This window comes from Pan paniscus, chromosome 14, assembly GCF_029289425.2.
Source record: "Pan paniscus chromosome 14, NHGRI_mPanPan1-v2.0_pri, whole genome shotgun sequence".
Classification (NCBI taxonomy): Eukaryota; Metazoa; Chordata; class Mammalia; order Primates; family Hominidae; genus Pan; species Pan paniscus.
Genome location: NC_073263.2, coordinates 45,819,381 through 45,847,079, shown reverse-complemented (window position 1 = coordinate 45,847,079; position 27,699 = coordinate 45,819,381). Strand labels below are relative to the sequence as shown.

The following is a 27,699-nucleotide window of genomic DNA, read 5'->3' as shown; positions in this document are numbered from 1 at the left end:
TATGAAGCCCATATTTCAGCTTCTCTAATTGTTCCCCCAAAATGTTTCATAGCTTTTCTTTATCCTGGGTTCAACATTTTACTTGGTTGTCATGTCTCTTTACTTCCTTTTAGCTTAGACAACTACTCTTAAGAGTTTTCATATGCTTATTTTCTTGACATTGACTTTTTTTTTTTTAAGGAAGAGTCTAAGGCCAGCTGTCTTATAGAATGAATCACAGTCCGGATGGTCCTGTTTCCCATTAGTAAATTCAGAAACCCTAACATTGCAGGATATACCTTCTCATATACATGGAGCAGTTGCCAAGATAGATGTGCTGGGCCATAAGAAAACAAAACCAAAAAACCCAAGTATGACCTGCAGCAGTGGCAATCCCTGCCCCTGCCCCCAGCCCTGGATGTACGGCAGTATCTGAAGACATTTTGGTTGTGACTGGTGTGTGTGTGTTAGGGGTGGGGTATTACTGGCTTCTACTGCGTGGAGACCAGGAATGCTGCTGAACATCCTACAGCACTGGATAGTCCCGACCACAAAGAATCATCCAGCTCTAAATGTCAGTGGAGCAGAGGTGGCAAAACCCTGCTATATAGAATAGCGAGTCCCAGTCCCCATCACTTGCTGTTCCCCTCACCTGCATTAGTTGTCTTTGTACCTGACACATGATGTATTTTGCTTGTTGGTTTTTTGTCTTCCCCACCAACCCAGATCACAAACTCCTTGGGAAAGGAACTTTGTTTTGTTCATACGCAGCACCTAGAACAGTGTCTGCAGAAGATGCTCTATAAGTGTTGTGTGACTTTGTTGTCCAAGTCATGCAGCCTTCCCCACATCATCACATTACTACCAAGTCCTGTGCATTTTCTATCCCAGACAGCTGTTTAATTTTTTCCCTCTGTTTTTCCAATACCATCGCCCTGGTTAGGGATGACTTGTGTGTTGCTGAGATCCACTTGGGAGCTTCTGTCTTTGATGTGTGGTAAGGACAGGGGTTTCTGTGTACCCTGAGCATAGGTGCGGAACTAACCAGGCACTCAAACTTTGTGGCTATATAAAGGGATGCTACCACAGTAGTCATTTATGGCTCATTACCTTGCAACAAAGGAACTGTTGTGTGTTAGCCAATGACAGCATTCACCAGCAAGGTGTGACTGTCAGGCCAAGGAAGTGACATGTAGCACCCTGCCTGTGACAGCCTGATTGTCCTAGTCCCAGCTCAGCTGCACAGGTGATGGTTTGGGGGTGAGGACAAAGCATTAAGTGCAGGTTGGTGGCAGACAGTGGGAGAGCCTCAGGGAGAAGGGCCATGAAGGCAGCACTTGGGTGTCACTGTTCACAGTAGAGAATGGCTAATTGCTAGAGGAAGGGTCCTCTCCCCTCTCCTTCCCTCCCCTCCCATTCCCTTTCCTTCCCTCTCCTCCCTCTCCTCTCCTCTCCTCTCTTCTCTGACAGGGTCTCACTCTGTAGCCCAGGCCAGAGTGCAGTGGCATGAACACAGCTCACTGTAGCCTTGACCTCCTGGGCTCAGGTGATCCTCCCACCTCAGCCTACCAGGTAGCCGGGACTACAGGTGCACACCACCGTGCTAATTTTTTGTATTTTTTGTAGAGATGGGATTTCACTATGTGGGCCAGTCTGATCTCAAACTCCTGACCTCAAGTGATCCACCTGCCTCAGCCTCCCAAAGTGCTGGGATTCTGGGTGTGAGCCACTGCACCTGGCCTGGGGTTTTCTTTTTTCTTTCTTTCTGAGACGGGGTCTCACTCTGTCATCCAGGCTGGAGTGCAGTGGTGCGATCTTGGCTCACTGCAACCTCCCTGCCTCCTGGGCTCAGGCAATTCTTGTGCCTCAGCTTCTCGAGTAGCTGGGCTTACAGGCATGCACCACTACACCCAGCTAATTTTTTTATTTTTAGTAGAGGTGGGGTTTTGTCATATTGCCCAGACTGGTCTCTAACTCCTTGGCCTCAAGTGATCTGCCCACCTTGGCCCCCCAAATTGCTGGAATTGCAGGAGTGAGCCACTGTGCCCAGCCAGGCCTGGGGTTTTCTATACTGTCTTGGTTGACGCTGGAGCTCAGGTCATTCTGGGAAGTTTGCAGGTGTCCTGAGATTGTATAAAATCATCCCCTGGGGGCTGCCCAGCCCAAATCTCCTATTTTTAGAAACAGCTGCCCCTACTCATGCTCTGGGATCAGCTGGGAGCCATTTACAAGACGTAATCCCACCTGCTCTTACTGCACTGGATTGGACCAAGGGTGGTCTCCTGATTTAATCAAGGCCAACTGCAGAGACCACTGGGGTGTTTTTGAGAGTGATTGGGAGACAAAGCCATGTGACCTGAGATGCGTAGAAAACGTCTCTTGGACAAGATGAGTGTCGAAGACTGAGAGGCAGAAAGATGGGGCCTGCAGCTTCTCCGCTCCAATCATTCCCGAGACCCATTGCATCTTCAGTTCGGGTCAGTGTTCTTCTCTCCAGATGACACATTTTCCCCTTTTGTTTTAGCTATTCAAGTTGGTAACTGTTACCAGTGACCCCAAGTGTCCCACCCAGTTCCTGGGAGGAGCTGGCATGTGGGTCCTTTCAGGCTCTCGGTCACCTACGGGTTTCGGGGACTGGGTTTGGGCCGGTGTGGGTTTGCCATCTGGGTTTCCCTCTGGCTTGGCAGGGGTGGATGAGGTGTAATGAGGTCAGGGTTGGAGAGAGCCTCTGGGGCTGTGCAGGAAGCGTGTGGGATCCAGGCAGGGTTGGAGAGAGCCTCTGGGGCCATGCAGGAAGCGTGGGGGATCCAGGCACTGGGCCACACGTAGCCTCCCCTCTCTCAGCCTCAGGAGGAGGCGCTGTGTTCTGGGGTGGTGCCCAGAGGCTCCAACACCAGGAGGAGTGGCTGGACCCCCACAAGGCTGATGCATGATTTGTGCCAGGTCAGCAGCAGCTGACTGGCCGGGACTGGCCTCCAGAGCTCCCTGGAGTGGGGTGGGGGTGGGTAGGGGCCGTGTAACAAGGTAGGATAAGGGCAGTAGCACCTGGAGTGGCCTTGAGTCTTTGAGATACCCTGGAGTGGTGGTGGTGGCAGGGTCATAAACATACTCATATTATCACCACAGTGATATCACTTTGTAGTCAAGTAGGCTGGAATGCCAGTCTTTACCATCACATACTGGTGTGTGATCCTGGGTGAGTCCTTTAACCTCTCTGCATCCCAGTGTCCTTGAGAAAATACTGCCCACATCCTGGAGCCACACGAGCTACAGCTTGCACCGTGCTCACAACGGGGCCCGCCTGGTTCGTGCGCAGTCTCAGTAACAATAGGGAGCATCATGAAGAGAAAGGCCTGAGGAAGCTGAAGGGGCTGTGCCTTCGCAGCCCAAGGAAGTGCAGACACTCAGCCTACCCGATTGTCTCACGGACCCTCCCCAGGAGCTGCCCAGACGTGAAGGAAGGGCCAAGCTGACAGTAACTGGAGTGACGCTGAGTGGCTCCTATGGGCCAGACCCTGTTCTAGGGACTGTACGTGCATTAACTAATTTAATACTCCCAACTCTGTGGTGATCATTGCTATTTTTAGGCCCATTTTACAGATGAGGAAACTGAGGTATAAAGCTACTTGCCCAAGATCACACAGCCAACAAAAGATAGAGCTTGGCTGTGAGCACAGTCGTTGTCCTGAGTCAAGGCCCGTACTGAAAGCCACAAAAGAACTGAGTGAGTGACCGTAGAAGCAGGCAGGACAGGCATTGACATGTCACTGAAACGACAACTTGCTTCCATGCTGTGGGGTCAGGGCTGTCAAGCCTTTTCTGTGCTCAGCCACAGACTCTGTCAGCCCTTCTGCCAAAAATGTTTACTTCAAACCAAGGAGCCACGACAGGTCCCAAATTACAAACCAACTCTCATAAAAGGTCAACAGGTCTTTGGGTTTTTTTTCCCTGGAGCTCCCAAGGTCTCCAACTTCCTAAGGCATTTGGTGGATGCCAGATAAGCCCCGCCTTAAAACCAGAGTTTAGAGAGCATCTTCTTCAGGTACTTGTTGTCCATCAGTGATATACTGATGGCCTCTATGAAGTTTTCCAGATCAGGGGTGGTCGCGTAATTCAGGAGCCTATTCATTTTCCCCAGAAGGACCCGGATCTTCTGGGCTGTTGGGCCAGGTTCTGCCTCCAGGATGGTTTTCTTCTTCATTTCACTCAGCACCTCCGGGATCAGAAACTGCGGGGATTCACAGAGGACTGGGTGAGAATGCACGCTGCCTGAGCACGGTGCCCCAGACCCAGGCCAGATCTCCTGTGGCCAGGACCAAGTGTTCCCTGAGCCTTCGCTCAAGAAAGCAGATCTGTGTTCTCAGCCCCGCCACCTGCCACCTTCCTGCTGCTTCCAAATACGCTCACTTGGCTGGTGTTGCAGTCAGGTGGACCATGGTGATGTGGGCTGAGGCCACACCCATGCCTGGCCCTAAACTGGAGGGAAAGCAGTTCTGGTGCCCTGGCGTGGCCTGCCCTCCAAAGGCGGTGCTTTCCTGCGGCTGCCGGGCTTCTCCCCATGGGGTCCCGACCATGGGGCCCTGCAAGAGCTGGGATGCCTCACAGTGGCTGCCCGTGAGACCTGCCTCCACCTTGGGCTCCTTGGGAGTGTATCTGGGTTTTGTTGAGATGAAGGCCTGGCCCAGGGAGGCCGCCTCTATGCCAAGTTCTGCCTGGGTCTGCAGCCTGCAGAAGACTGAGGACAGAGTCTCCTGGAGGGGATAAGATAGGACGATACCCATGTGCTCCATTCCTATGCGTATGAAATGTCTTCACACAATATTTTATTGTTTTAGCCACGTAATAACCTATGTCCATATTATAGAAGACTATGGGCTCAGACCACAGGCTAGTGTCACCCAGGAAGTGGAGAGGCTGGGCATGGAGGGGCCTATTCTTCCCCGGGCACACTACTGCCCGCCTGGGCTGACCCGGTGCCAGGCTCTGTCTCATTTCTTTGGCTCCGATTAGTTACACTGGTGCTGATTTGCTTCATTTGGGACATGCCCTGCACAGGCACAGCTGCCCCTCCCCGGGACTCTAGCTCTCCAAGGCGTCAGGCCCCCTGGTCTCTCTGCCCACAGCAGCCCTTCCTGCAACCTTGCTGGGCACCTCCTTCCTGTCCCCGCCCTCCTCCCTCCGCCATTCAAAGGCCGGTGCCCCAGGCCCTCATGCTGTCCAGCCCCAGCTGGTCCCGCCACTCAGGCTTGGTAGTGCTGGCCTCCTCTTCACTGGATTGGCTGCTCTGAGAAATCCAGGATAGGCAAGGATGCTGGGATGTCATTATTCACCTGCAAAATAGGAGGCCTTCCCAGACGAGGGAACCTAGGGGGGTCAGCAGGCCAGGCCTGTGTGGAAATTTCCCAGTTTTAGCAGTGAAAGTCCCATGTCCCAGGAAACTCCTCAGTCCTGAGCAAACCGACGTGTCTGGCCACCCTAAACCTAGCACACTCCCTCCTCTCTTCTCAGATACTCTGCACACAGCTGCATCTATTCTGCTGGAGTCTGCTATTATCAGCCCACTTCTCCATCTGCCTCATTCCCAGGGGACATGTCCATCCGTCTGTCTGCCAAGGCAGTCCTGCTCCCAGGGGCCCCGGACACCTCTCTGGTGGGGTGGGGGTCTGTAAGTGGAGCCTTCCCTGTGGAATGGGCCGGGGGAGCTGAGCAGGAAGAGAACCTTGCTTAGGCCTCACGGGGGGAGCCAAGGACACCCTCATTCCTCTCCTTAACTCTGGTCCTCAGGAAGGGTCTCAGGAGCCCACCTTCTTCCCCCACTACAGTTGGAGCTCTGGGGGTCCAGCCTCACCATTTTGAGTAGGTGGAACTGTGTCCCCCAAAAGTGATGTCCAAGTCCTAACCCCAGTGCTGGTGAATGTGACCTTATTTGGAAACGGGGTCTCTGTGGATATGATTAAGTTAAGGCTCTCAGAATGAGCTCCTTCTGGATTTAGGGTAGGCCCTAGATCCAACTACTGGTGTCCTTTTAAGAAAAAAGACGAGGTTTGACACAGACACACAGAGGAGAAGGCCGTGTGAAGGTGGAGGCAGACACTGGAGTGATGCCACCACAAGCCAAGAATGCCAGAAGCCATCGGAAGTTGGGAGAGCAAGGAAGCGTCCCCCATTGGAGGCTCTGGAGGATGGTGGCCCCATGGACACCTTGATCTCAGACTTGGCCCAGAACTGTGAGAGAGTAAACTTCTGTTGTTTCAGGCCTCCTAGTTTGTGCTGATTTGTTCCAGCAGCCCTAAGAAACAAATACAGCATTGGTCCTCTCCTGCCTGCCTGGGGAGTGTGCCTTGAACTTCCAGGGGATCATCTGTCTAGAAAAGAGTTTGTTTGGGGAGGAGGGAAGAGGACACAACAGCAGGCCTGGGGACACAGACTCCCCCTTGTTTCTGGCCCTGACTTCTGACACGGCCACTGTGAGTGTCCAGTGAGATAATGCAGGGTGACATCTGTGTTTTATTGTCAGGATCATATCCCGAGCTCAAGTGAGCCTCCTGCCTCAGCATCCCAAGTAGCTGGGGCTACAAGTGCGAGAGCCACCATGCCCAGTTAATTTTATTCATTTATTTACTTATTTATTTTTTGAGATAGGGTCTGGCTCTGTCGCCCAGGCTGAGAGTGCAGTGGTGTGATCTCAGCTCACTGCGACCTCCGTCTCCCTGGTTCAAACAATTCTCCTACCTCAGTTTCCCGAGTAGCTGGGATTAAAGGCATGAGCCACTGGGATCAGCTAATTTTTTTGTATTTTTAGTAGAGATGGGGTTTGACTGTGTTGGCCAGGCTGGTCTCGAACTCCTGGTGCTAAGTGATCCACCTGCTTCGGCCCCCAAAGTGCTGGGATTACAGGCATAAGCCACCACAACTGGCCCACGCCCAGTTAATTTTAAAATTTTTTTGTGGAGAAGGGGTCTTGCTATGTTGCCCAAGCTGGTCTCAAGCTCCTAGGCTCAAGGGATCCACCTGTCTTGGCCTCCCAAAGCCCTGGGGTTACAGATGCAAGTCATTCTTCCCAGTTAGCCTGAGCATTTCAATGTGAATTTCCTCAGATCCTAAGCTCACGGTGCTGGGAAGTCACATGAATGTATTTGTGTGTACTTAAACATCAGGTAAACCAAAGTGGCCTTGTTTTTATATGGGTTGGCATATATAGAACAAGCCTGGAGGCCTGTGGCATGGGCAAGTCCAAGCCAGCAGTGGCCTTTGTACAGGTCGGCACCCCACCTGGTGGAGGGTATGGGGAGTCGTGACCTTACCTTGTACCTGGTGCCCAGGTTTAAACAAATCTGCTTCTGTTCATAGGTGAAGCAGAAGATGATCTTATCCTGCCTCCTTATTTGTACCTGGATGTACTCATTGATTTTCAAGGAAATGGGCTGGACAGGGGGTGCGTGGACATGGATGTTCAGATTCCACCAGTTCCAGGCCTTCTGGCGTTTGTCTTTGGGGAAGTAGTAGCCCAGGTTGGAGCTCAGGTTCAACCTGGACCAAGAGAAAGCATGTCAGGCAGCCAGGGCGCTCAGCCCTGGGCCTCTGCTCCTCCTCTTCTCCTTCCCTTTCTTTTTCCCCACTTGGCCACAGAAAGACTGACAGGGACTTGATGGGTAGGAGAAGCTCCAACATGGACAACCAACCCAACACCAGGCACTGTCCCCTGTGCTGGCCTCACCATATGGCCCTGTCCTGCCCTCCTTCCCTCTCCTTAGTTCCTGGCACACACAGGCTCTTCCTGCTCACAGCTTTGCCATGCTCTGCCCTCTGCCTGCAAAGTTCCCCTGCCCCACGTGGCATGGCTGGCGTCTACTTATCCTCTAGGTCTCAGCTTAGACGTCACCTCCTCAGCCTGAGCAGCCTACCTGGTTCCCTACGGGACTCTGTTGCCATGCCTTGTTGGTTTCCTTCATATAATTTACGAATAGATATGGTAAATTCTCATTGTTCACTGTATTATGTTCTAGAAAGCCAGTGATTTAGTGAATACCAAAACAACCCATAGCTCCTAGGGGAAATATGCACACAGACACATCTCACATAGGTTATCATCTTAAATCCTAGAAGCAGCCCATCCTGCTAGATACCATTTTTTGTTTTTGTTTTTGTTTAATTTTTATTTTACAAAAGAGAATAGGAGGCTCAGAAGTGTCATGTGACTTGCCTGAGGCTATCCCAGTAACACTTGCTGGAGCTGGGATTCAAACCCTGTCCCACCAGCCCCAGAGCTGCAGCTTCTTGCACAACACTGCCCTGTGTAGGGACACCTGTGTCCTCTGGTTGCCTCTGCAGGAGAGCTGAGCAGAAGGGCAGAGCGTGGCCTTGTTCAATCTCAGCCAGCAATGTGCACACTGGGAAATCAAATTTCCCACTGCTCTGGGCATGTCCCTGGTTCCACGTGAGTTACATATTATATATGTATGTATTTCCCCTAGGAGCAAGGGGTTCAGTATTGGCCAATTCAGTGTTCTCAATGACTTTATAGACTATAACTACCATGAATCATGAGAATTGACTGTATTTGTCCATCATCTGTTCTCTCTCACTAAAGCACAAACTTCTGGGGGCAGGGACCTTGTCTGTCTGCTGCGCTGCTGAATTCCTGTTGCCCAGCCTTGTGCAGGGCACCCATATCGATAGGTACAAGGGAATGAAGGGTGGATGGATTTCTCTCTCATCCATTCCTGACCGTATTCTGTGGGGCTTGCCTGCCCTCTGAGCCATCCTCTCTTGACATTTCAAACCCATCGTGTTCCTCTGGCCCTGGCTTCTGCTTTTCAAATCCCAAAGGGCAGTTCCTAGAATCAGTGCCCTTGGGGCAGCAACATCTCTAGGGAATCACATGAAGAAAGGAAGCGATGCTGAGGCCTGGGTTTGTCTGGAGAAGGAGGGCTTGGGGAGCTTGGGTTACTGTCTGCCGGGTCTTGTCTGAGCTGTCCAGGGTGTGGCAACGTACTACACTTTATCTAGAAATATCTATTCACTGTAAACTTTGCCTTTCTTTGAAAACAACCCTTGATATTGTTGCATACATGACAGGCTTTGACGCCCATAGCTGCCTACACATTCCTTCCAGGGCACGTGTACTTTTTCCCCAAGACGTAGGCCCCAGGTCTGGGAGGTTTTGGTGCAGAGATATACCTGTCTTGCATCTACCCTAGACTGCACTTCTGTCTGTAAGTTCCCCTAGTAATCACCTTGTACAGACAAACCGGGTTTGTCTGCCTTGTTTGGTTTCCAGCTCCCTCTGCATTTGGGGGTCACTTTGTATATATGAACCTTTCACGGAACACAGGGGCCTCATCGGAGTGAGAAGGTGGCTCAGAGGCCTGCTATGGGAAGCCTTGCTCACCTCCAGTGCGGAGGACTTCCAGTCACTCAATCCCAAATCCTCCTCTTGCTTCCCGCTTTCCATTGAACAAAAAGCAAACTTCTAAGGTCCTTTGTCTTGGGACCCCAGCCTGTCCAACCTCATTCCTCCTTCTCTAAATAAGAGGCTATATACATACCGAAATTATAAAAATAACAAATGAACAAACAAAAACCTGGGCTCTGGAGCCAGACTCTCAGTTCAAAGTCTGGCTGTGCCACTTGCAAACTGTGTGACCTTGGGCCAGTCACTTAACCTCTCTATGCCTCCATTTCCTCAACTGTAAAAAGCAGACAATAATAGTACTTTGTTCAGAGGGCTGTGTAAGGATTAAATGTCTATACACAGCAATAACTGAGAAAACGTTAAAATTTCCTTGTTATCATTGATGGGGAGGAGAGCAAAGAGAAGAGTCTTCTTACTTCACTCTGTGGGGAGCAGATCCTGCTAGCTTTTAACCTTTTAAATGGCTCCCATCAGAGCTCTCACACTGAGATGGGCAGGCTGGTGGGTTCTCAATTTTAAGGTGGTCTGGAGGAAAAGAATAAAAGCCCCTCACTCAAGCTCTAGCTTAGCTAGCTCTTAACCAATCAGTAACAAAAGACCCAAGAAGCTCCTATTTCAGGTGGCTACGGACTTCCCTGGAGCCCTGGATGTGCAGTTAGACTTAAACTAATGCTAAAAGCCACACCCAGGGGTGGAGATTTAAAGTGAGAATGTTACATAAGATGTATGAAGAAGCACGTTGAGCCACCATGCAAGCACTAGAAAAACTGCTCCTGTACATGCCCTGTCATAAACATAACCCTTTCCTATAGGAAGACCCTATAAAACCAACCCACACATTGCACTCAGGGAGTAGCCCATTCTTTTCTTTTCTCAGTGCTGGTTCCCTTGTGTACAAGCTGATATAAACTTTACTTTGCTGCTATGTTTGGTGATCTCTCTTGATTTCTATCCTGGGAGATCCAAAGAACCTAGGATTCCAGTAGCAACACTAGGCCACCCCCCACTCCCTAGTGTTAGAGATCTGCTCCTGCCTGAGGGTGCCCAGCTCTGGGCTAAGTCCCCCTTTGGAAGATGGGATCTGGAACATCTAGAAATGGTCAGAATTGGGAAGTTCCTGCTCAGGGGGTGAAAAGATCCTGAACTGTTGAATGAGTAGAACCCACCCACCAGGGACCCTGAGTTTGGGCAGGTCTCAACACTGTGTGGGACCCTGAACCCCGATAGGAAGCCTGGCCTGAGACCCCTTGGGCTGGGAGTCAAGATGGGTGTTGGATTTTAGTTTCCACACACCTGGCAAAGGACAGCCATGCCTTCCATCTTCCCTGAGGAAATGGAAATCAAAAAATGACCTAAGAAGTATTCAGCTCTTGAAATGGCTTGGCTCTAAGTCCCTCCCAGTGCACGAGGCACCACGGAGAAGTCCTGTTGGTGTGGAGGGAATTCTAGCAGTCAGGGTCGTGCCCTGACCAAATGGCTTTGTATTCACAAGTGACTCTGGGAGGCTTTTCCATAAAATCTTCTCCTAGGTCAATGAGACTGCAGTTTTGCTGATGAATTCCCTCAGGGACTAAGCCCTTCCTCTGTGGGTAACATTTTTCCTCTGGAGCAGCTGCCCCTGGGGGAAGGAATCAGTTTGCAGGTAGGGCAGCCCATTCACAGAGAGAGGGAGAGAGGCTGGCCCTGTGGTTTGACTTTTACAGGGGTGAGGGGTGCCATGAAGGGATACACAGGGACCGTCTGTTTCTCATCCAGATGCTCAGGTGCAGAGGGGCCAGGACATGCTGATAGGACTGAGAGGGGGAGCTCTTCCCTCCCTGGCTTGCTTGATGGTCTGTCACCAGATCCTCTCTGAGGTAATTAACTGAATTTCTTGCCCCACTCCTTTGTGCTTTCTGTACCCAAGACCTTGGTCCACTCTTGGACAGCATTTTCTATACACAAGGCATTCAGGGGAGGGCAGATACCTCCAGAACAAAGAAGACAATCAGGAAATGGTGTCTAAAAAGACTCACAGCAGAGAAAATATTGTTAAAAACCAAAGTCTGCAGAATGAAAATCCTTTTTTGGAACTATGTTTGGCTTTGACCAGCAAGAAGAAAGTATAAAGTTGATCCAAGATAATATAAGTCCCTTTGGCTGGGCGCGGTGGCTCACACCTGTAATCCCAGCACTTTGGGTGGCTGAGGTGGATGGATCACCTGAGGTCAGGAGTTCAAGATCAACCTGGCCAACATGGTGAAACACCATCTCTACTAAAAATACATAAACTAGCTGGGCTTGGTGGTGCATGCCTGTAATCTCAGCTACTCGAGAGGCTAAGGCAGGAGAATTGCTTGAACCGGGGAGGCAGAGGTTGCAATGAGCCAAGATGACACCATTGCACTCCAGCTTGGGCTGCAGAGCAGACTCCGTCACAAAAAAAAAAAAAAAAAAAAAAGTATATATAAGTCCCCACACCATGACCACTTAGAAGAGGGAGGGAAGGAAAAAATCCTGAAAAGAGAGTCCTTTACCTCAAAGAGATGGAGAAACATTTTGAAGTGACTGAGTGGTCTTGAATTGGTAAGATGGTTTTCCACCGTTACCAGAAATGGGAACTTGAGAACTAACTTCAGTTATAGTGAAATATTTAGAAGTCACGTTTTGGACCATGGACTCTGTATGCATGTGTCTCCAAACCGTCACCAAACCCTCCTCTCTGAGGCACCCAGAACAGGGAGGCACTGGGTCTTCCTAAGCAAATTATCACAAAGGTGACTCTTAAGAGGTGTTTAGGAGATGAAACCAATAGAATGTGGTGGTTGTGGAGCCTTGACTGCTATTTCACCCATGGAGGAGCAACGGTGCAGGAAGAACATCGTGCCTCCTCTGTGGTCAGGGACCTCATGGACTGGTCCATCATGGTGCTCATTCTCCCATTTCCAACATGTGTAACTCTGAGACAGGGAGGAAGTTCATACAGTCTGGGAGTCACGCTTTTTCCAGCTGCTTCTCCATGGGCAGGAGTGTTAGGGACTCATGACCCAAGCTTACCAGATATCACTGTTTTCATCATAGAAGGTAGCATTGCCTGAGTTGTTGATAAGGGCCCGGATCCACCCTTCTAGACTGTCTTCCAGAATGATGTATGTGAACTTTTTCATTTTCGCATATAAGATGAGCATAGCCAGGTTTCCTGATGGATAACTGGGAGAAGGTTAAGGCACAAGTAGTCAGTCCTTGGGATCCCCTGGAAAAGGTAGGGCCCTGCAGATGATGCAGGCCTCAGTCAAACCCCACACCTCAGTCAAACCCCATACCCCATAAAAAATCATAGACATTTTAGGTGCCAATATATGTCAATACGAGCATCCCTGTGCTTCTGTGGATACTGTATCTGGCCTGTCCCATCAGGAAAGAGAATTTGATAGACATTCTTGTTGGGGTAGAGAATTAATTTTCCATCACCTTGATGCACCTGGGAAGAAAAGACAAGCCTATGAAAAGTGTGAAAAGTGCATGGGTACCAACTGTCCTACTGCAGAGCATGGTGTGGACCCCATCTGCTTGCTCTCCGATGCCACGTGCTACCTCATCAACTTGCTGGGGAGTTGCGGGGCTTCAGTTTACTTGTCTATATGATGAGGAGGCTGAACTGGATCTGTGTGTGTGTGTAGATTTTAAACTGTCATTTCAATCACCCCAATGATTATTGATTGCATTAGATTCCCAGGGATGCTTGAACAAAGTCTCACAAACTGGGCATCTTAAAACTACAGAAATTTAATCTCACTATTGTGGAGGCTGGAAGTCTGAAATCAAAGGGTCCGCAGGGTTGGTTCCTTCTAGAGGCTTTGAGGAAGGATCTCTTCCATGCTTTTCTCTTGGCTTTTGATGATAGACAGAGATCCTTGACATTCCTTGGCTTGTGATGCATCACCCCAGTCTCTACCTCTATCTTCACGTGGTGCTCTCTGTATCTTCACGTGGCCATCCTCTTAGAAGGACCCCATATTGGATTAGGGGCACACCCTACTTCAAGATGACCTCATCTTAACTCATTACATCTGCAAAGACTATTTCCAGATAAGGTCACATTCTGAAGCACTGGGGGTTAGAACTCCGACATGTCTCTTGAGGGAACACAATTCAACCCATAACATTGGTATACTCAAATTTTTTATTTCTTCTTCAATCAGTTTTTGCAAACTGTTTTTCTAGAAAATTGTTCATTTTAGGTAAACATTCAAATTTATTGTCATAAACATTTTAAGTTTATAGTGTTTTAAAGAAATCTCTGCTGTCTCTGTAGTTACGTCGCTGTTTTCATTCTCTTTATTATTTATACCTTCTGAATCAACCTCGTCAGAAAGTTTGCCTATTTTATCAATCTTTTCAAAGGACCAAGTTTGGGTTTGTTTATTCCATTATTTCTTTGTTTTATAGTTTATCAATTTCTGCTTATATCATTATCATTTATATCCTCTACTTTCTGTGGGTTTTCTATGTTATTCTATTTTATTTTCCTAATTCCTGGAATTGAATACTAAACTCTTCTATTTTTGTCTTTCTTCTTCTTCAAGATCTTCCTCCTACTCCTCCTTCACATCCTCCTCCTCCTTTATCAGAGAAAGCATTTAAAAGAAAGCCCCCTGGCACCCAGTATTCCCAGGCAGTCTTCCATCCAAGTAGTAACCAGGCTCAACTCTGCTTAACTTCTGAGATTAGACAAGATTGAAAGCATTCAGGGTGATATGGCTGTAGATTTTTAAAATATGTGTTTAAAGCTGTTACGGTTTGAATGTGTCCCTCCAAAAACATGTGTTGGAAATTGAATCCCCAATGCAATAGTGTTGGGAGATGGAGCCTAATGGGAGGTATTTAGGTCATGGGGACTCTAACCTCATCAGTAGATTAATAATAATTATGAAAGGGCTTGAGGCTACGAGTTTGATCTCTTGCTCTCGTTCTCTCTCTTGCCCTCATTTTGCTTTTCCACCATGGGATGATGAAACAAGAACCCCCTTGCCACATGTGACCCCTCCAGCTTGGACTTTCCAGCCTTTGGAACCAATAAATTTCTGTTCATTGTAAACTACCCAGTCTGTGATTCCCTGTTACAGCAGCACAAAACAGACTCAGAAAAAAGCTGTAACATTCCCCTCAATTTACTGTTTAGCTGTTTCCCATGAGTGTAGTTATTTGCCTTTCATTTTACTGCATTCTAAATATTTTCAGATTTGACACACAAGTTATTTACAAGGGTGTTCTTAAATTTGCCAATGTATAAAGGACTTTTGGTTATGTTATTACTATTCTTGATTAAAATGCACTGGGGCAAGAGAACATAGCCTATACAATATCCCTTCTTTGGTGTTTGCTGAGATTTGTTTTCTGACCTAGCATGTGATCAATTATAATAGATGTTTTGCATGTGCTTGGAAAGGGTGTGTGTCCTCTAATTGTCCCCTGTCCCCATGTTGGTGGATTGTCAAGACCCGTTGTTCCCCTGCTTCCTCAGCACACACACCTGGCTCAGAAGTTCACTCTTCTGGTTTTGTAGTTTTCTCTTTATTTCTGGTGTTGGCTATTTCCCTTACTTTCTTACGTTCTCTGTTCTGCATGGAAAAGGATGCTTCTTATGTTTTATTTCAATTCCCAGGTGTTTGCAGCAGGAAGGCTTTGCAGACCATCTAGTATCCCACATTAACTTAACTAGAAGAAGTCAGATTAGTGATTTTCAAGCCATTTTTATTTTGATTTTTTTTGAAGAAACAATAGTTTTTCTAACCAAGTGACCCAGCTACTGAATCTTAAGGCCTCAAAAAATATTGCCTCTTATTGTCATTGAACAATAAGGCCTTCTATTTTGATATTCCAGGGAAATAGAGATTTTGTGTCCCCAGTAGTTTCCATTTGTCAGTCATGAGCGATGGTTTAGCATGGCGGCTACTGCTTTCAGGAGATTCTGTTGGATGAGTCCTCGTTTCTAGTGCAATAGCTATTGAACATTTTTTATTAAAAGTTCATCCATCAGGACTTCTCTATCATGGTTGGCCATGGAGTCCTGTCTGGCTGCTGAATGATATTCCTGAAATCTCATGGTTATTCTTTGCATGATTTAAAAATATTTCCGTAAGCAATGTTCCGAGCGGATGGTCTCTTCAGGTTTTAGTTCTCTTGTTGTGAAGTCTTTAACTCAGTAGAAAAAAGCAGTTTTCTGGAAATTTCTTGTAGTTGCGAGACATTCCTTAAACTGTTTTATCTGATCAGATTCTGGTATTTGTGCAGCCATATTCTTTTAGTATGTTTATTAGTCACCGTTTTTGACACGTGAGTTTCCTTTCTGTTCTGGAAAAGCAGTTGTCCAATCTTTGCTTGAATTCTCCAGTGAGGCCTGATTTGTTAGTTAAGTGCTGATTCTCCCTTCTGACACTGGTATGAAGCTGGGGACCGCATTGCCAGTTAAATCTAGGGGTGGAGGGTTGGGGCCACGGTGGGCGCTGTGGTCACTGGATGGGCTCAAATTATTATTGTAAACTGAAGAATTCTTTGCCCAAAGAAAGCTTATAGCAGAATGCAACATTTAAGGTGATAAGAGACAGAGATGCAGTTTTGTTTGAGAGAAAGCTGTCTGTTGGCTTCCACCTAGACATCAGGTAGAAAGCACTCCTCAAGGTGACAATGATCATATAACCAACATACAGTGGCTGTTTCCTTATGCCGAGCACTGCACTGAATACTTTAATTCCACAGCATACTGACCTTACAAAATATGCACTATCATGAATTCCTGTTTAAGAGAGGCTAAATGACTTACACAAAGTTATCTAGTTAGAAGAGAGCCAGGCTCCAGCAATCTGACCCCCAAGCTTCAGATTTATCCCTGATGCTGCCTCTGACCATTAAGCTCCCAGCCACCTGCGACATTTAGTATACAAAGCACTGCTTTTTTCTTTAAACCTAAAAAAAGCCCTTTAAAATTTTTTCTTTCTTTAATTGACAATTAAAAATTGTATATATTTATGTTGTACAACATGATGCTTTGATATATGTATACATTGTGATTGGCTAAGTCAAGCCATTTAACATATGCATTACCTCACATATGTTTTGTTATGGTGAGAAAACTTAAATCTACTCTCTCAGCAATTTTCAGGTATGCAATGTATTGATATATATTATATATAATATCAATATATAATATTAGCTTTAGTCCCCATGATGTACAATAGACCTCTTAAACTTATTCCTCCTGTCTAGCTGAAATTTTGTATCCTTTGACCAACACCTCCCCGTTTCCCTACTCCTCAGCTCCTGGCCACTCTCTGTTCTATGAGTTTGATGTTTTTATGTTCCACACATAAGTGGTGTCATAAAGTATTTGACTTTCTGTGCCTGGCTTATTTCACTTAGCATAATCCTCTCCAGGTTCATCCATGTTCTCACAAATGACAGGATTTCCCTCTTTTTTAAGGCTGAGTAGTATTCCATTGTGTATATAGACCACGTTTTCCTTTTTCATCCATCCGTTGATAGAGACTTGGTTTAAAAAGTGCTTTGTATTTTACCCACAGTTGGTTTGCCTGGTGACCTGTTGGAAATGTCCAGATGTTTTTCATTGGTAGCGGGTATTTGTCACTTAGGTCTTATTTTCAAAAGCCACCCAAAAGCCAGAATTTCTTGAGATGCTTTCTGTTCGTCGAATTCACTTGTCATGTAATGAAATTTTCCTGATGACAAGAACCCCATGGACAAAGCAAAATCTCTTACACAGAGCTGGAGTTGGCACATGTTCTCTCACTGGGAAATATGTAACAAACAGCATGTCTAAGAGCCTGAAGCTCGTCAGCATTTGCTTGGGGACAGAATAGGAGGCAAGAGCTTAAAGTGCAGAGTAAAGAGACTGTGTCTCTGGCCTGTCCTGCAGGCGGGACCCCGAGCTGTGCCAGAGCTGTTCTGCGAGCTCACCATGGCTGCTGTGAGGCCCTGGGTCCTGGCCTGGAGGGGTTGGATTTGGCCTGAACACCAGCACACACAGAAGGTGTGCACTCAGCAAACAGCTTGGGATTTATTGCCTGTTTGTAAAACAAACAAACAAAACCAAATGTGCCACTCCTTGCCACACCTCATGGGTGCTTGGTGCAGCCCAACATGAATGGTAGGTGAGAAAGGATCCTCTGCTTAGAGATCTTGGTGAGAATCTTCCTCTTGGCTGCAGGGAGGACATTTTAGATGTTAGTGGGGAGGGGGCGCCATGGTGGGTAGATGGTGCCAGAGCTGGCAAAGATCTGAGGCAGGATAGGGCCTGGAGTGTGGAAGAACATGGAGTTATATAGCCTAATTGGAGCAATAAGCCAAGTAAGGTTTCTTTTATCTATTAGAAGAAGTGAGGCCAGGGATAGGAGAAAGCTGAAGACTTTATATGAGGGCTTCCAACGCCCTTACCATTGTCTGCTACAACCTGGAGAGCCCCCTTCTCCTGTCTATAGGAGTTCTGACTGGTCCCACAGACTTCCCTTCTCAATGCAGGCCCAAGTGTTGAAGGAATACTGAACTTCTCATTCCTTGTCTGGAGGTCAGAAAGGTCCATACCTTGGTTAACTGTGTTGATTTCCTATGCTCTTTCACTTTTGCCACAATTGAGGCCACACTCATGATGTAAAGCTGTCCTATTGCTTTTCCTCTTAGTGCAAGCTGTTCCATTTCCCAGCTCTCTTGCCGCTAGCTGGGGTCATGGGGTCCATTCTGGTCAATGGAATTTAAGCCTGGACCCTGGCTTCACTTCTTGTCCATACAACTGGACATAGACAACTGCAATATGGTAGAGACCTATGATGAAAAGACCCAGATCCCCGACATGCACTTTGAAAGGGAGCCACTCAAAAGAAATACAAGGCTCAAAATAGACATGACATGAGAAAGAAACAGACATCTGTTCATTAAGCCACTTGGCTTTGGGAAGCATTTGCTTCAGAAGCTAATGAGCATTGTCCAGATGAATACAGCTTTGTGTCCTTGAGGCAGTGGCTCTATTTGACCTGGGCACCCAAGCTAATTTCCTATTTCTTTCCCACTTGCCTATGGCTGTCCTTGAGGCAAAGGCCTCAGGGCCTTTGCACTTGTTGGCTCTATCTAGAATGCCCTTTCCCCAGGAGTCTCCATGGCTCACGCCCTCATTTCATACATGCCTAGGCTCAAATGGTACTTGTCCCAAATGGCCTTTCCTGATTACTCTATAGGCATGAGAGCATCTTCTCTCTCAGCCCAGCTGGAGGGCCCCCTCTGCTGCTGATTCCTCGTGGCTCCTAAAAATAGCCAACATAGCACCAAATAGTACTTCTGTGTATTGACTCTCTCCTCAACTGGAACATATAAGCTCCATGGGAGAGGGGGCTGTGTCTCATTTGCCTCTGTATCTCCAGAACTTAGCAGAGTGCCTAGGGCGCCGTATGTTCTCCACGTGTATTTACTGAAGACATGAAGACTATCACATCTTTTAAATTCCCACCTTAATGCCTCTTTTTTGAGCTTTAGACCTGATTATTCGCTCACTCTCAATTACTCTAATTTTTTTTCCCATAGGTTTTTGGGGAACAGGTGGTATTTGGTTACACAGGTAAGCTCTTCAGTGGTTATTTGTGAGATTTGGGTGTACCCATCACCGAAGCAGTAATCACTGAACCCAGTTTGTAGTCTTTTATCCATCACCCCCTTCCTACCCTTTCCCCTTGAATCCCCAAAGTCTATTGTGTCATTCTTATTCCTTTGCATCCTCATAGTTTAGCTCCCACTTATGAGTGAGAACGTATGATGCTTGGTTTTCCATTCCTGAGTTACTTCACTTAGAATAATAGTCTCCAATCCCATCCAGGTTGCTGCAAATACCATTAATTCGTTCCTTTTTATGGCTATTAGTATTCCATCATATATATATATGTGTGTGTATATATATATATACACACACATACACACACACCACAGTTTCTTTATCCGCTCATTTGTTGAAGGGCATTTGGGTTGGTCCTACATTTTTGCAATTGTGAATTCTGCTGCTATGAACATGTGGGTGCAAGTATATCCATTTTGTATAATGAATTCTTTTCCTCTGGGTAAATACTCAGTAGTGGGATTGCTGGATCAAATGGTAGTTCTACTTTTAGTTCTTTAAGGAATCTCCACACTGTTTTCCATAGTGGTTGTACTAGTTTACATTCCCCCCAGCAGTGTAGAAGTGTTCCCTGTTCACCGCATCCACACCAACATCTATTATTTTTTGATTTTTTGATTATGGCCCATTCTTGCAGGAGTAAGGTGGTATGGCATTGTGGTTTTGATTTGCATTTCCCTGATCACTAGTGATGTTGAGCATTTTTTCACGTTTGTTGGTCATTTGCATTTCTTTTAAGAATTGTCTATTCATGTCCTTGGCCCATTTTTTGATGGGATTTTTTTTTCTTGCTAATTTGTTTGAGTTTGTTGTAGATTCTGGATATTAGTCCTTTGTCAGATGTATAGATTGTGAAGATTTTCTCCTACTCTGTGGATTGTCTTTTTACTCTGCTGACTGTTCCTTTTGCTGCGCAAAAGCTCTTTAGTTTAATTAAGTCCCAGCTATTTATCTTTGTTTTTATTGCCTTTGCTTTTGGGTTTTTGGTCATGAAATCCTTGCCTAAGCCAATGTCTAGAAAAGTTTTTCCAATGTTGTCTTTTAGAATTTTTATAGTTTCAGGTCTGAGATTTAAGTCCTTGATCTATCTTGAGTTTATTTCTGTATAAGGTGAGAGATGAGGATCCAGTTTCATTCTCCTACATGTTGCTTGCCAATTATCCCAGCACCATTTGTTGAATAAGATGTCCTTTCTCCACTTTATGTTTTTGTTTGCTTTGTCAAAGATCAGTTGGCTATAGGTATTTGGGTTTATTGCTGGGTTCTCTATTCTGTTCCATTGGTCTATGTGCCTATTTTGATACCAGTACCATGCTGTTTTGGTGACTATGGCCTCATAGTATAGTTTGAAATCAGGTAATGTGATGCCTCCAGATTTGTTCTTTTTGTTTAGTCTTGCTTTGGCTATGTGGGCTCTTTTTTCATTCCATGTGAATTTTAGGATTTTTTTTTTCTAGTTCTGTGAAGAATGATGGTGGTATTTTGATGGGAATTGCATTGAATTTCTAGATTGCTTTTGGCACTATGGTCATTTTCAAAATATTGATTCTACCCATCCATGAGCATGGGATGTGTTTCCATTTGTTTGTGTTGTCTATCATTTCTTTCAGCAGTGTTTTGTAGTTTTCCTTGTAGAGATCTTTTACCTCCTTGGTTAGATATATTCCTATGTATTTTATTTTATTTTTTGCAGCTATTGTAAAAAGAGTTGAGATCTTGATTTGATTCTCAGCTTGGTCACTGTTGGTGTAGAGGAGAGCTACTGATTTGTGTACATTAATTTTGTATCTGGAAACTTTGCTGGATTAATTTATCAGTTCTAGGAGCTTTCTGGAGGAGTCTTTAGGGTTTTCTAGGCATACAATCGTATCATCAGCAAACAGTGACAGTTTGGCTTCCTCTTCACCAATTTGGATGCCCTTTCTTTCTCTTGTCTGATTGCTTTGGCTAGGCCTTCCAGTACTATGTTGAGGAGAAGTGGTGAGAGTGGGCATCCTTGTCTTGTTCCAGTTCTCAGAGGGAATGCTTTCAACTTTACCCCATTCAGTATTATGTTGGCTGTGGATTTGTCATAGATGGCTTTTATTACATTGAGGTATGTCCCTGGTATGCCAATTTTGCTGAAAGTTTTAATTATAAAGGGATTCTGGATTTTGTTGAGTGCTTTTTTCTGTGTCTATTGAGATGATCATGTGATTTTTGTTTTTAATTCGTTTATGTTGTGAATCACATTTATTGACTTGGATATGGTAAACAACTCCTGCATCCCTGGTATGAAACCCACTTGATCATGGTGGATTATCTTTTTGATATGTTATTGGATTCGGTTAGTTAGTATTTTGTTAAGGATTTTTACATCTATGTTCACCAGGGATATTGGTGTGTAGTTTTCTTTTTTTGGTATGTCCTTTCCTGGTTTTGGTATTAGGGTGACACTGGCTTCACAGAATGATTAAGGGAGGATTCCCTCTTTCTTTCCCTGTGGAATAGTGTCAATAGGATTGGTACCAATTCTTCTTTGAATGTCTGGTAGAATTTTTTTTTGTTAGTAATTTTTAAAATTACCATTTCAATCTCACTGCTTGTTATTGGTCTGTTTAGGGTAACTAATTCTTCCTGATTTAAGCTAGGAGGATTGTATATTGCCAGGAATTTGTCTGTCTCCTCTAGGTCTTCTAGTTTATGCATGTAAAAGTGTTCGTAGTAGCCTTGAATGATCTTCTGTATTTCTGTGGTGTCAGTTGTACTATCTCCCATTTTGTTTCTAATTGAATTTATTTGGATTTTCTCTCTTCTTTTCTTGGTTAATCTTGCTGAGGGTCTATCAATTTTATTTATCTTTTCAAAGAACCAACTTTTTGTTTCATTTTTCTTTTTTTTTTTTTGTTTCAATTTCATTTAGTTCTGCTCTGATCTTGGTTATTTCTTCTGCTTGGTTTGAGTTTGATTTGTTCTTGCTTCTCTAGTTCCTTGAGGTGTGACCTTAGATTGTCTATTTGTGCTCTTTCAGACTTTTTGATGTAGGCATTTAGGGCTACTAACTTTCCTCTTAGCCACCTTTGCTGTATCCCAGAGGTTTTAATAGGTTGTGTCACTATTGTCATTCAGTTCTAAAAATTTTTAAATTTCCATCATGATTTCATTGTTGACCCAATAATCATTCAGGAGCAGGTTATTTAATTTCCATGTATTTGCATGGTTTTGAGTATTCCTTTTGGAGTTGATTTCCAGTTTTATTCCACTGTGGTCTGAGAGAGTGCTTATATAATTTCAATTTTCTTAAATTTATTGGGACTTGTTTTGTGGCTTATCATATCGTCTGTCTTGGAGAAAGTTCCATGCACTGATGAATAGAAAGTATATTCTGCAGTGTTGGGTAGAATGTTCTGTAAATATCTGTTAAGTCCATTTGTTCCAAGGTATAGTTTAAATCCATTGTTTCTTTGTTGACTTCTTGTCTTGATGACCTGTCTAGTGCTGTCAGTGGAGTATTGTGTTGGTGTCTATCTCATTTCTTAGGTCCAGTAGTAATTGTTTGATAAATTTGGGAGCTCCAATGTTAGGTGCATATATATTTAGGATTGTGATATTTTCCTGTTGGACAAGGCCTTTTATCATTATATAATCTTCCTCTTTGTCTTTCTAAACTGCTATTGCTTTAAAGTTTGTTTTGTCTGACATAAGAATAGCTACTCCTTCTCGCTTTTGGTGTTCATTTGCATGGAATGAATGACTCTAATATTTTGAGACTAGTTTTCACTCAGATCTTTGTAGAATAGTATCAGTCTTTATGAATACTACCATGTGATAGATTTTTTATAGGCTTCATTTTTTAGAGCAGGTCATGGAAAAATTGAGTGGAAAGTACAGTTTCCCATATATGCACAGCCTCCCCAACCATCAACATCCCCCCACCCGAGAGTGGTACATTTGTTATAATTGGTGAACCTACACTGACACACCATTATCACCCACAGCCCAGAGTTTACATTAGGGTTCTCTCTTGATGTTGCACATTCTGTGGATTTGAACAAATGTACAATGACATGTATCCAACATTGTGGAATCATATGGAAGAGTTTAACTGCCCTAAAACTCTTGTGTTTCACCTTTTCATCATTTCTTGCCCCCATCTCCTAGCAACTGCTGATCTTTTTACTGTCTCCATAGCTTTGTCTTTTCCAGAATGTCATATAGTAGGTATCATAATATGTAACCTTTTCAGATTGGTTTCTTTCACTTGGTAATATGTGTTTAAGTTTCCTCCATGACTTTTCATGGCTTAATTGCTTATTTCTTTTTAATGCAGAATAATATTTAATTGTATGAATGTACCATAGCTTATTTATCCATTCACTGTGTGATTGATTTTTGATATGGATTCTAATTTGTTAGGGGGATGGATCTATATATATCTTTTTCCTTTTAGAGGCGGGGTCTTGCTATGTTGCCTAGGCTACTAGAGTACAGTGGCTATTTACAGGTGTGATCATAGCACACTGCAGCCTCGAACTCCTGGGCTCAAGTGATCCTCCCTCCTCACCCTCCTAAGCAGCTGGGACTACAGATGCATGCCGCAGTATCTGGCTGGGGCCTATATAATATACATTTCCTTTATTCCACTCTCAAACCCATCCAATTGCCTAATAGAGAACCTGCAGGCAGAAGACTCAATAAATCCTAGTAAAAATCCTAGTCAGTCTGCCAACAACCCACACACTCAGGTGTACCTCTGATATCTTGGATGCATTTTTGTGTTTACATTGTGTGTTGTTCCTTACAGCTCTCTGGTGGTGTATGCACACCTCACCAGAGCCAAAAAAATCCTGTGCAAAGTAAAAAACAGCCATGTACTGTCCCTCTTACCACCGTCTTCTTCTGTATCCATTCCTTATCTCGTTCTAATTTCTTCCTACGACGACCAACACGTTGAGGCTTTTGGATTTCTTCTGTCTCAGGCTTCTCAGGTGTTGGTTTGCTCATTAAATGAAATGTGAAACTGGTCATCTCTGTTAACTTTTGAGCTGCCATTCAATTCAATGATTGCATTGAATAAGATTTTGGTGGGAAAGAGAAAGGAAACTTAGATCTGTCTCTCTCAAGGTGCCAAAGGGAGTTTGAGGATTTGGGAGATCTGCCATTTTTCCCCAGTCAGGAAGGCTGTCGGGTAGTGGGAAGATTAAGGCCTTTGAAGAGAGAAATGTTGGGGCTGACATTCCAGCTCACTCTGTTTGGTCACACATTCACTCAACACGTACTTATCAAGTGCCTAGTGCGTGTCAGCCCAGTGCTGGATGCCTGATATGACAGTGATGGTCAACCTGTACAGATGTGTGGGTATGAGTGGGTGACACAATGATAATGCCAACTACAACGTAATGAGAGGAATGCTCACCCAGTGAATGCTGTGGCTGCTAATTGAAAAAACAGGTGAAAGTCAGGGAGTCATCAAAAAAAGGTAAAACGGAAGTGTATATTAACATGTCATTTAAAAGGTAAGACAATGTACAGGTCTGATGATTGGGCTCTGTGATCATTTTTGCTCAAATCACACCAATGATTGATTGACTGATTGACTGAGAGAGAATCTTGCTCTGTTGCCCAGGCTGGAGTGCAGTGGCATGACCCTGGCTCACTGCAACCTCTGCCTCCTGGGTTCAAGCAATTCTCGTGCCTCAGCTGGGATTACAGGCGTGTGCCACCACACTTGGCTAATGTAGAGACGAGGTTTTGCCATGTTGGCCAGGCTTGTCTCAAACTCCTGGCCTGAAAGGATTATCCTGTCTCAGCTGCCCAAAGTGTTGGGATTATGGGCATGAGGCACCACACCTGGCTGAGTTTTGTTTTTTAAAGCATTCAACTTGGTTTTCATTTCATAGCAACAAGTTTCTTTTTATATTCATTTTGTCCATTTTTATGACAATTGAATTTTGGAACTAAACTAGTAAGGACAACTGAAAAACAAGTCTAGTGGCTTTTGATAAGTGCTTAACAGTGGGAGCTGAGTGGCTGGAGCCGTGGTGAGGGGCTTCTAGCTGTGGTATCAGCCAACATGCTCTTGGTGGGGGTGAGGAGCCCCAGCTCACTACTTAAGGGGAGGTCAGTTAGGAGAGCGCTGTGTGTCCCATCACTGAGGTCAATACAGGCTTCCATGAGAGCTCATGGGAGGGAACTTAACCGGGCTTTGAAGCTGAGAAGATTTCCACCTCCAATGGAAGGTAAATCTGTAGCATGCAAAGTAGGAGTCCCAGCATAAGCACTGTGTGGTTGGAGGCTGGAGTGGGGATGAGTTAGAGGTGACAGGATTCAGGAGAGGCAGGCAGGGCCTGCAGCAGCTATTCCTTAAGAGTTAGGTCAGGGGCATGAATTGGTACTGGGGGTAAGTGTAGTCTATTGAGAGGGAATCAGGCAGAGACAAGGCTCAGCGAGAAAAAGTACCATGATTGATTAGCGCTATGTCTCCCATGAATATTGCTATCATTTTCATGTTAATTGGGTCCAGTCACCTGGAAGATACTTCGTGTTGTAGTATGAGTTTTTGAATGAAGATAGCTTAGTCCCTTCACTGAAGCCTTCCATGATTAGATCCATGAAGCTGGTAACTTCCATGATTTGCAAATCTTAATAGCTGGACACCAAATGCCTTTAGTCTCTTGGTAAAGGAGCTATTTGTTTTCCAATTTTTGCATTAATATTCCTTTCCTGGAGTACCCCACTCCCCCAAATCTGTGTTAATCCCTTACTGTGTGGTCCCACAGTGTCCCCTTCCCATCACAGGGCCTAACCATTCTATATGGTAATTCCCTACTTTCTTGTCTATCCTTCCAAGAATAGACCAATGAAACCTGAGAAGCTCACTCTTTCTGGAGCATTCTCTTTCAAAGGAGCTCTGATCTGAGAACCAGAAAACACAGCTGCCCTGGAGAGCATCCTTATTGGGAAGTAAGACAGTCCACACCATGGAAATGCCAAGGTGACTCGCTCTGTGTTTGGATCCCCCACCTGCCCCTGCCACCAAGAGAGAAACTCACTGGGGCCCTAGACTGTGTCTGTCATGCTCGGTATTTCATTCCTGGCAGCCAGGACCACGTTAGCCCTGTAGGCACTGAAGTGAGTGAATGAGCCCTTCCACCTTCTTTACAGTACATGCAGAAGGGGAGAGGTGGTGGGATGCGGACAGGAGAGCCAGCACGTGGTGGAAAATGGTGGAGTGGTGCCTACCTTCACGTCTCCTCTTAATCCATAAGATTGTTTCCTTGAACTTTTCATAATTTTTCTTCAACCTAAAAGTAAAGTGGATCATCTTTAGAATCCAAGACTAAGTTCACGCATACATGCCATCACACACAGTGCAGACAGTACTGGAGCCTGCAGAGTCTCTTTCGCAGGTGGAAATGGGGCCAATGGCTTTGCTTTCTAGGCCAGTTTTCTTCAAGTCAATGCCCAGAGTAAAGGGATGGTGCGTGATATCCACTTAGTGCTTCCCTCGTGTGGTCTGACCCACAACCAGGGCATACGGCTGAACCCTAAACCCTTCGAAACGAATTCAACGAGGGTAATCTTGGGGGCAGCTGACAGAGCAGGGAGGTCCAAATGTAAGTATGGCCCTATTATTAACTCACACAGATGGATTTGATTTTCTGCAGCTTGTTTATATCCCAGTGAAACCCAGAACCACCTGAAACCCCTTTGCATTTAGTAGGACAATTTCAAATAGCCTTACTCAAAAGGACTTATCATGAAAGCCACACGAGTCACAGCTCTTCAACATGATCAAGCCCTTTTCTCCCTCTCATGTCAAGACACAGAGTGAGTCATCCTGGCGTTTCAGTGGTGTGGACTGTTTTCCTTCCAAATAAGGGTGCTCTCCAGGGCAGCTGTGTTTTCTAGTTCTCAGATCAGAGCCCCTTTGAAAGGGAATGTGCCAGAAAGAGTAAGCTTCCCAGGCTTAATTGGATCTGAAAAGGAGGCCTTTGCCATTGCAGATTTTAAATCCTTAGATCAGATTCCTTGAAGAGGGCATATTAATTTAGCCCAGAGTAACTCCAGGAAGCAAACATCCTTTGCTGGAAAGGGCCGCACTGTTACCTAGCACAGAGCAATGGTTCCCTTATTTGTACCCTAGAAGCAATAGGGAAATTTGAGAATGAGTCCATGGCCCATTTGTACCAAATGTTATTCACTTATAATGCAAGGACTTTTAATGGAATTGAAGCAGTTACCTAGACTATTGGCACTTGTGAAAAAATAAGGACCAAGGAATGGGTGGAGTGGGGGCCTATCCTTTATGCTTAGAGCAGGATACCAAACACAGATAAGAGTTAAACTCCAGTGAGGGGATCTAGCCAGAGGCACCCAAGTCCCTTTTGGGAAGACTGGCTGTTCGTCTCTTGTTTTTTGCCCACCTTTGCAAGCCAGTGGAATCCCCATCAGGTGGCTCTTCAATACCAGAGACTGGGGTACACCCTACTGTATCCCTAGAGCCTAAATTAGCACATAGTAGGTGCACATGAAATATCTGTTGAATGCAATTAGGTTAGAATCAGCCTTTGATACTGTGTAAATGGGAAGAGAGGGAGGAAATGGCACAGAGGCAGTTGGATAACGTATAGAGATATTATTTGGTGTTTGTTTTTGCTGATCCAAAAGCTTG

General features: G+C 45.4%; 1 protein-coding gene across 5 annotated transcripts in view; it reads right to left on the bottom strand.

The window, feature by feature from the left end:
* Positions 1-3,765: 3,765 nt before the first annotated feature.
* ERICH6B (glutamate rich 6B) overlaps positions 3,766-27,699 on the bottom strand; it is a 74,435-nt gene continuing 50,501 nt past the window's right edge. Inside the window, exons 10-15 of one of the 5 annotated variants that reach the window (XM_003804210.4) lie at positions 26,268-26,329; positions 23,913-24,070; positions 12,769-12,854; positions 12,431-12,583; positions 7,284-7,509; positions 3,766-4,207 (exon numbers count right to left, since the gene is read on the bottom strand). In XM_003804210.4, coding sequence (XP_003804258.1) covers positions 3,989-4,207; positions 7,284-7,509; positions 12,431-12,583; positions 12,769-12,854; positions 23,913-24,070; positions 26,268-26,329 — 904 coding nt within the window. In that variant the 3' untranslated portion in view covers positions 3,766-3,988. The remainder of the gene's footprint in view (positions 4,208-7,283; positions 7,510-12,430; positions 12,584-12,768; positions 12,855-23,912; positions 24,071-26,267; positions 26,330-27,699) is intronic. The other 4 variants (XM_055096733.1, XM_055096732.2, XM_055096734.1 and 1 more) reach the window with 4 other exon arrangements.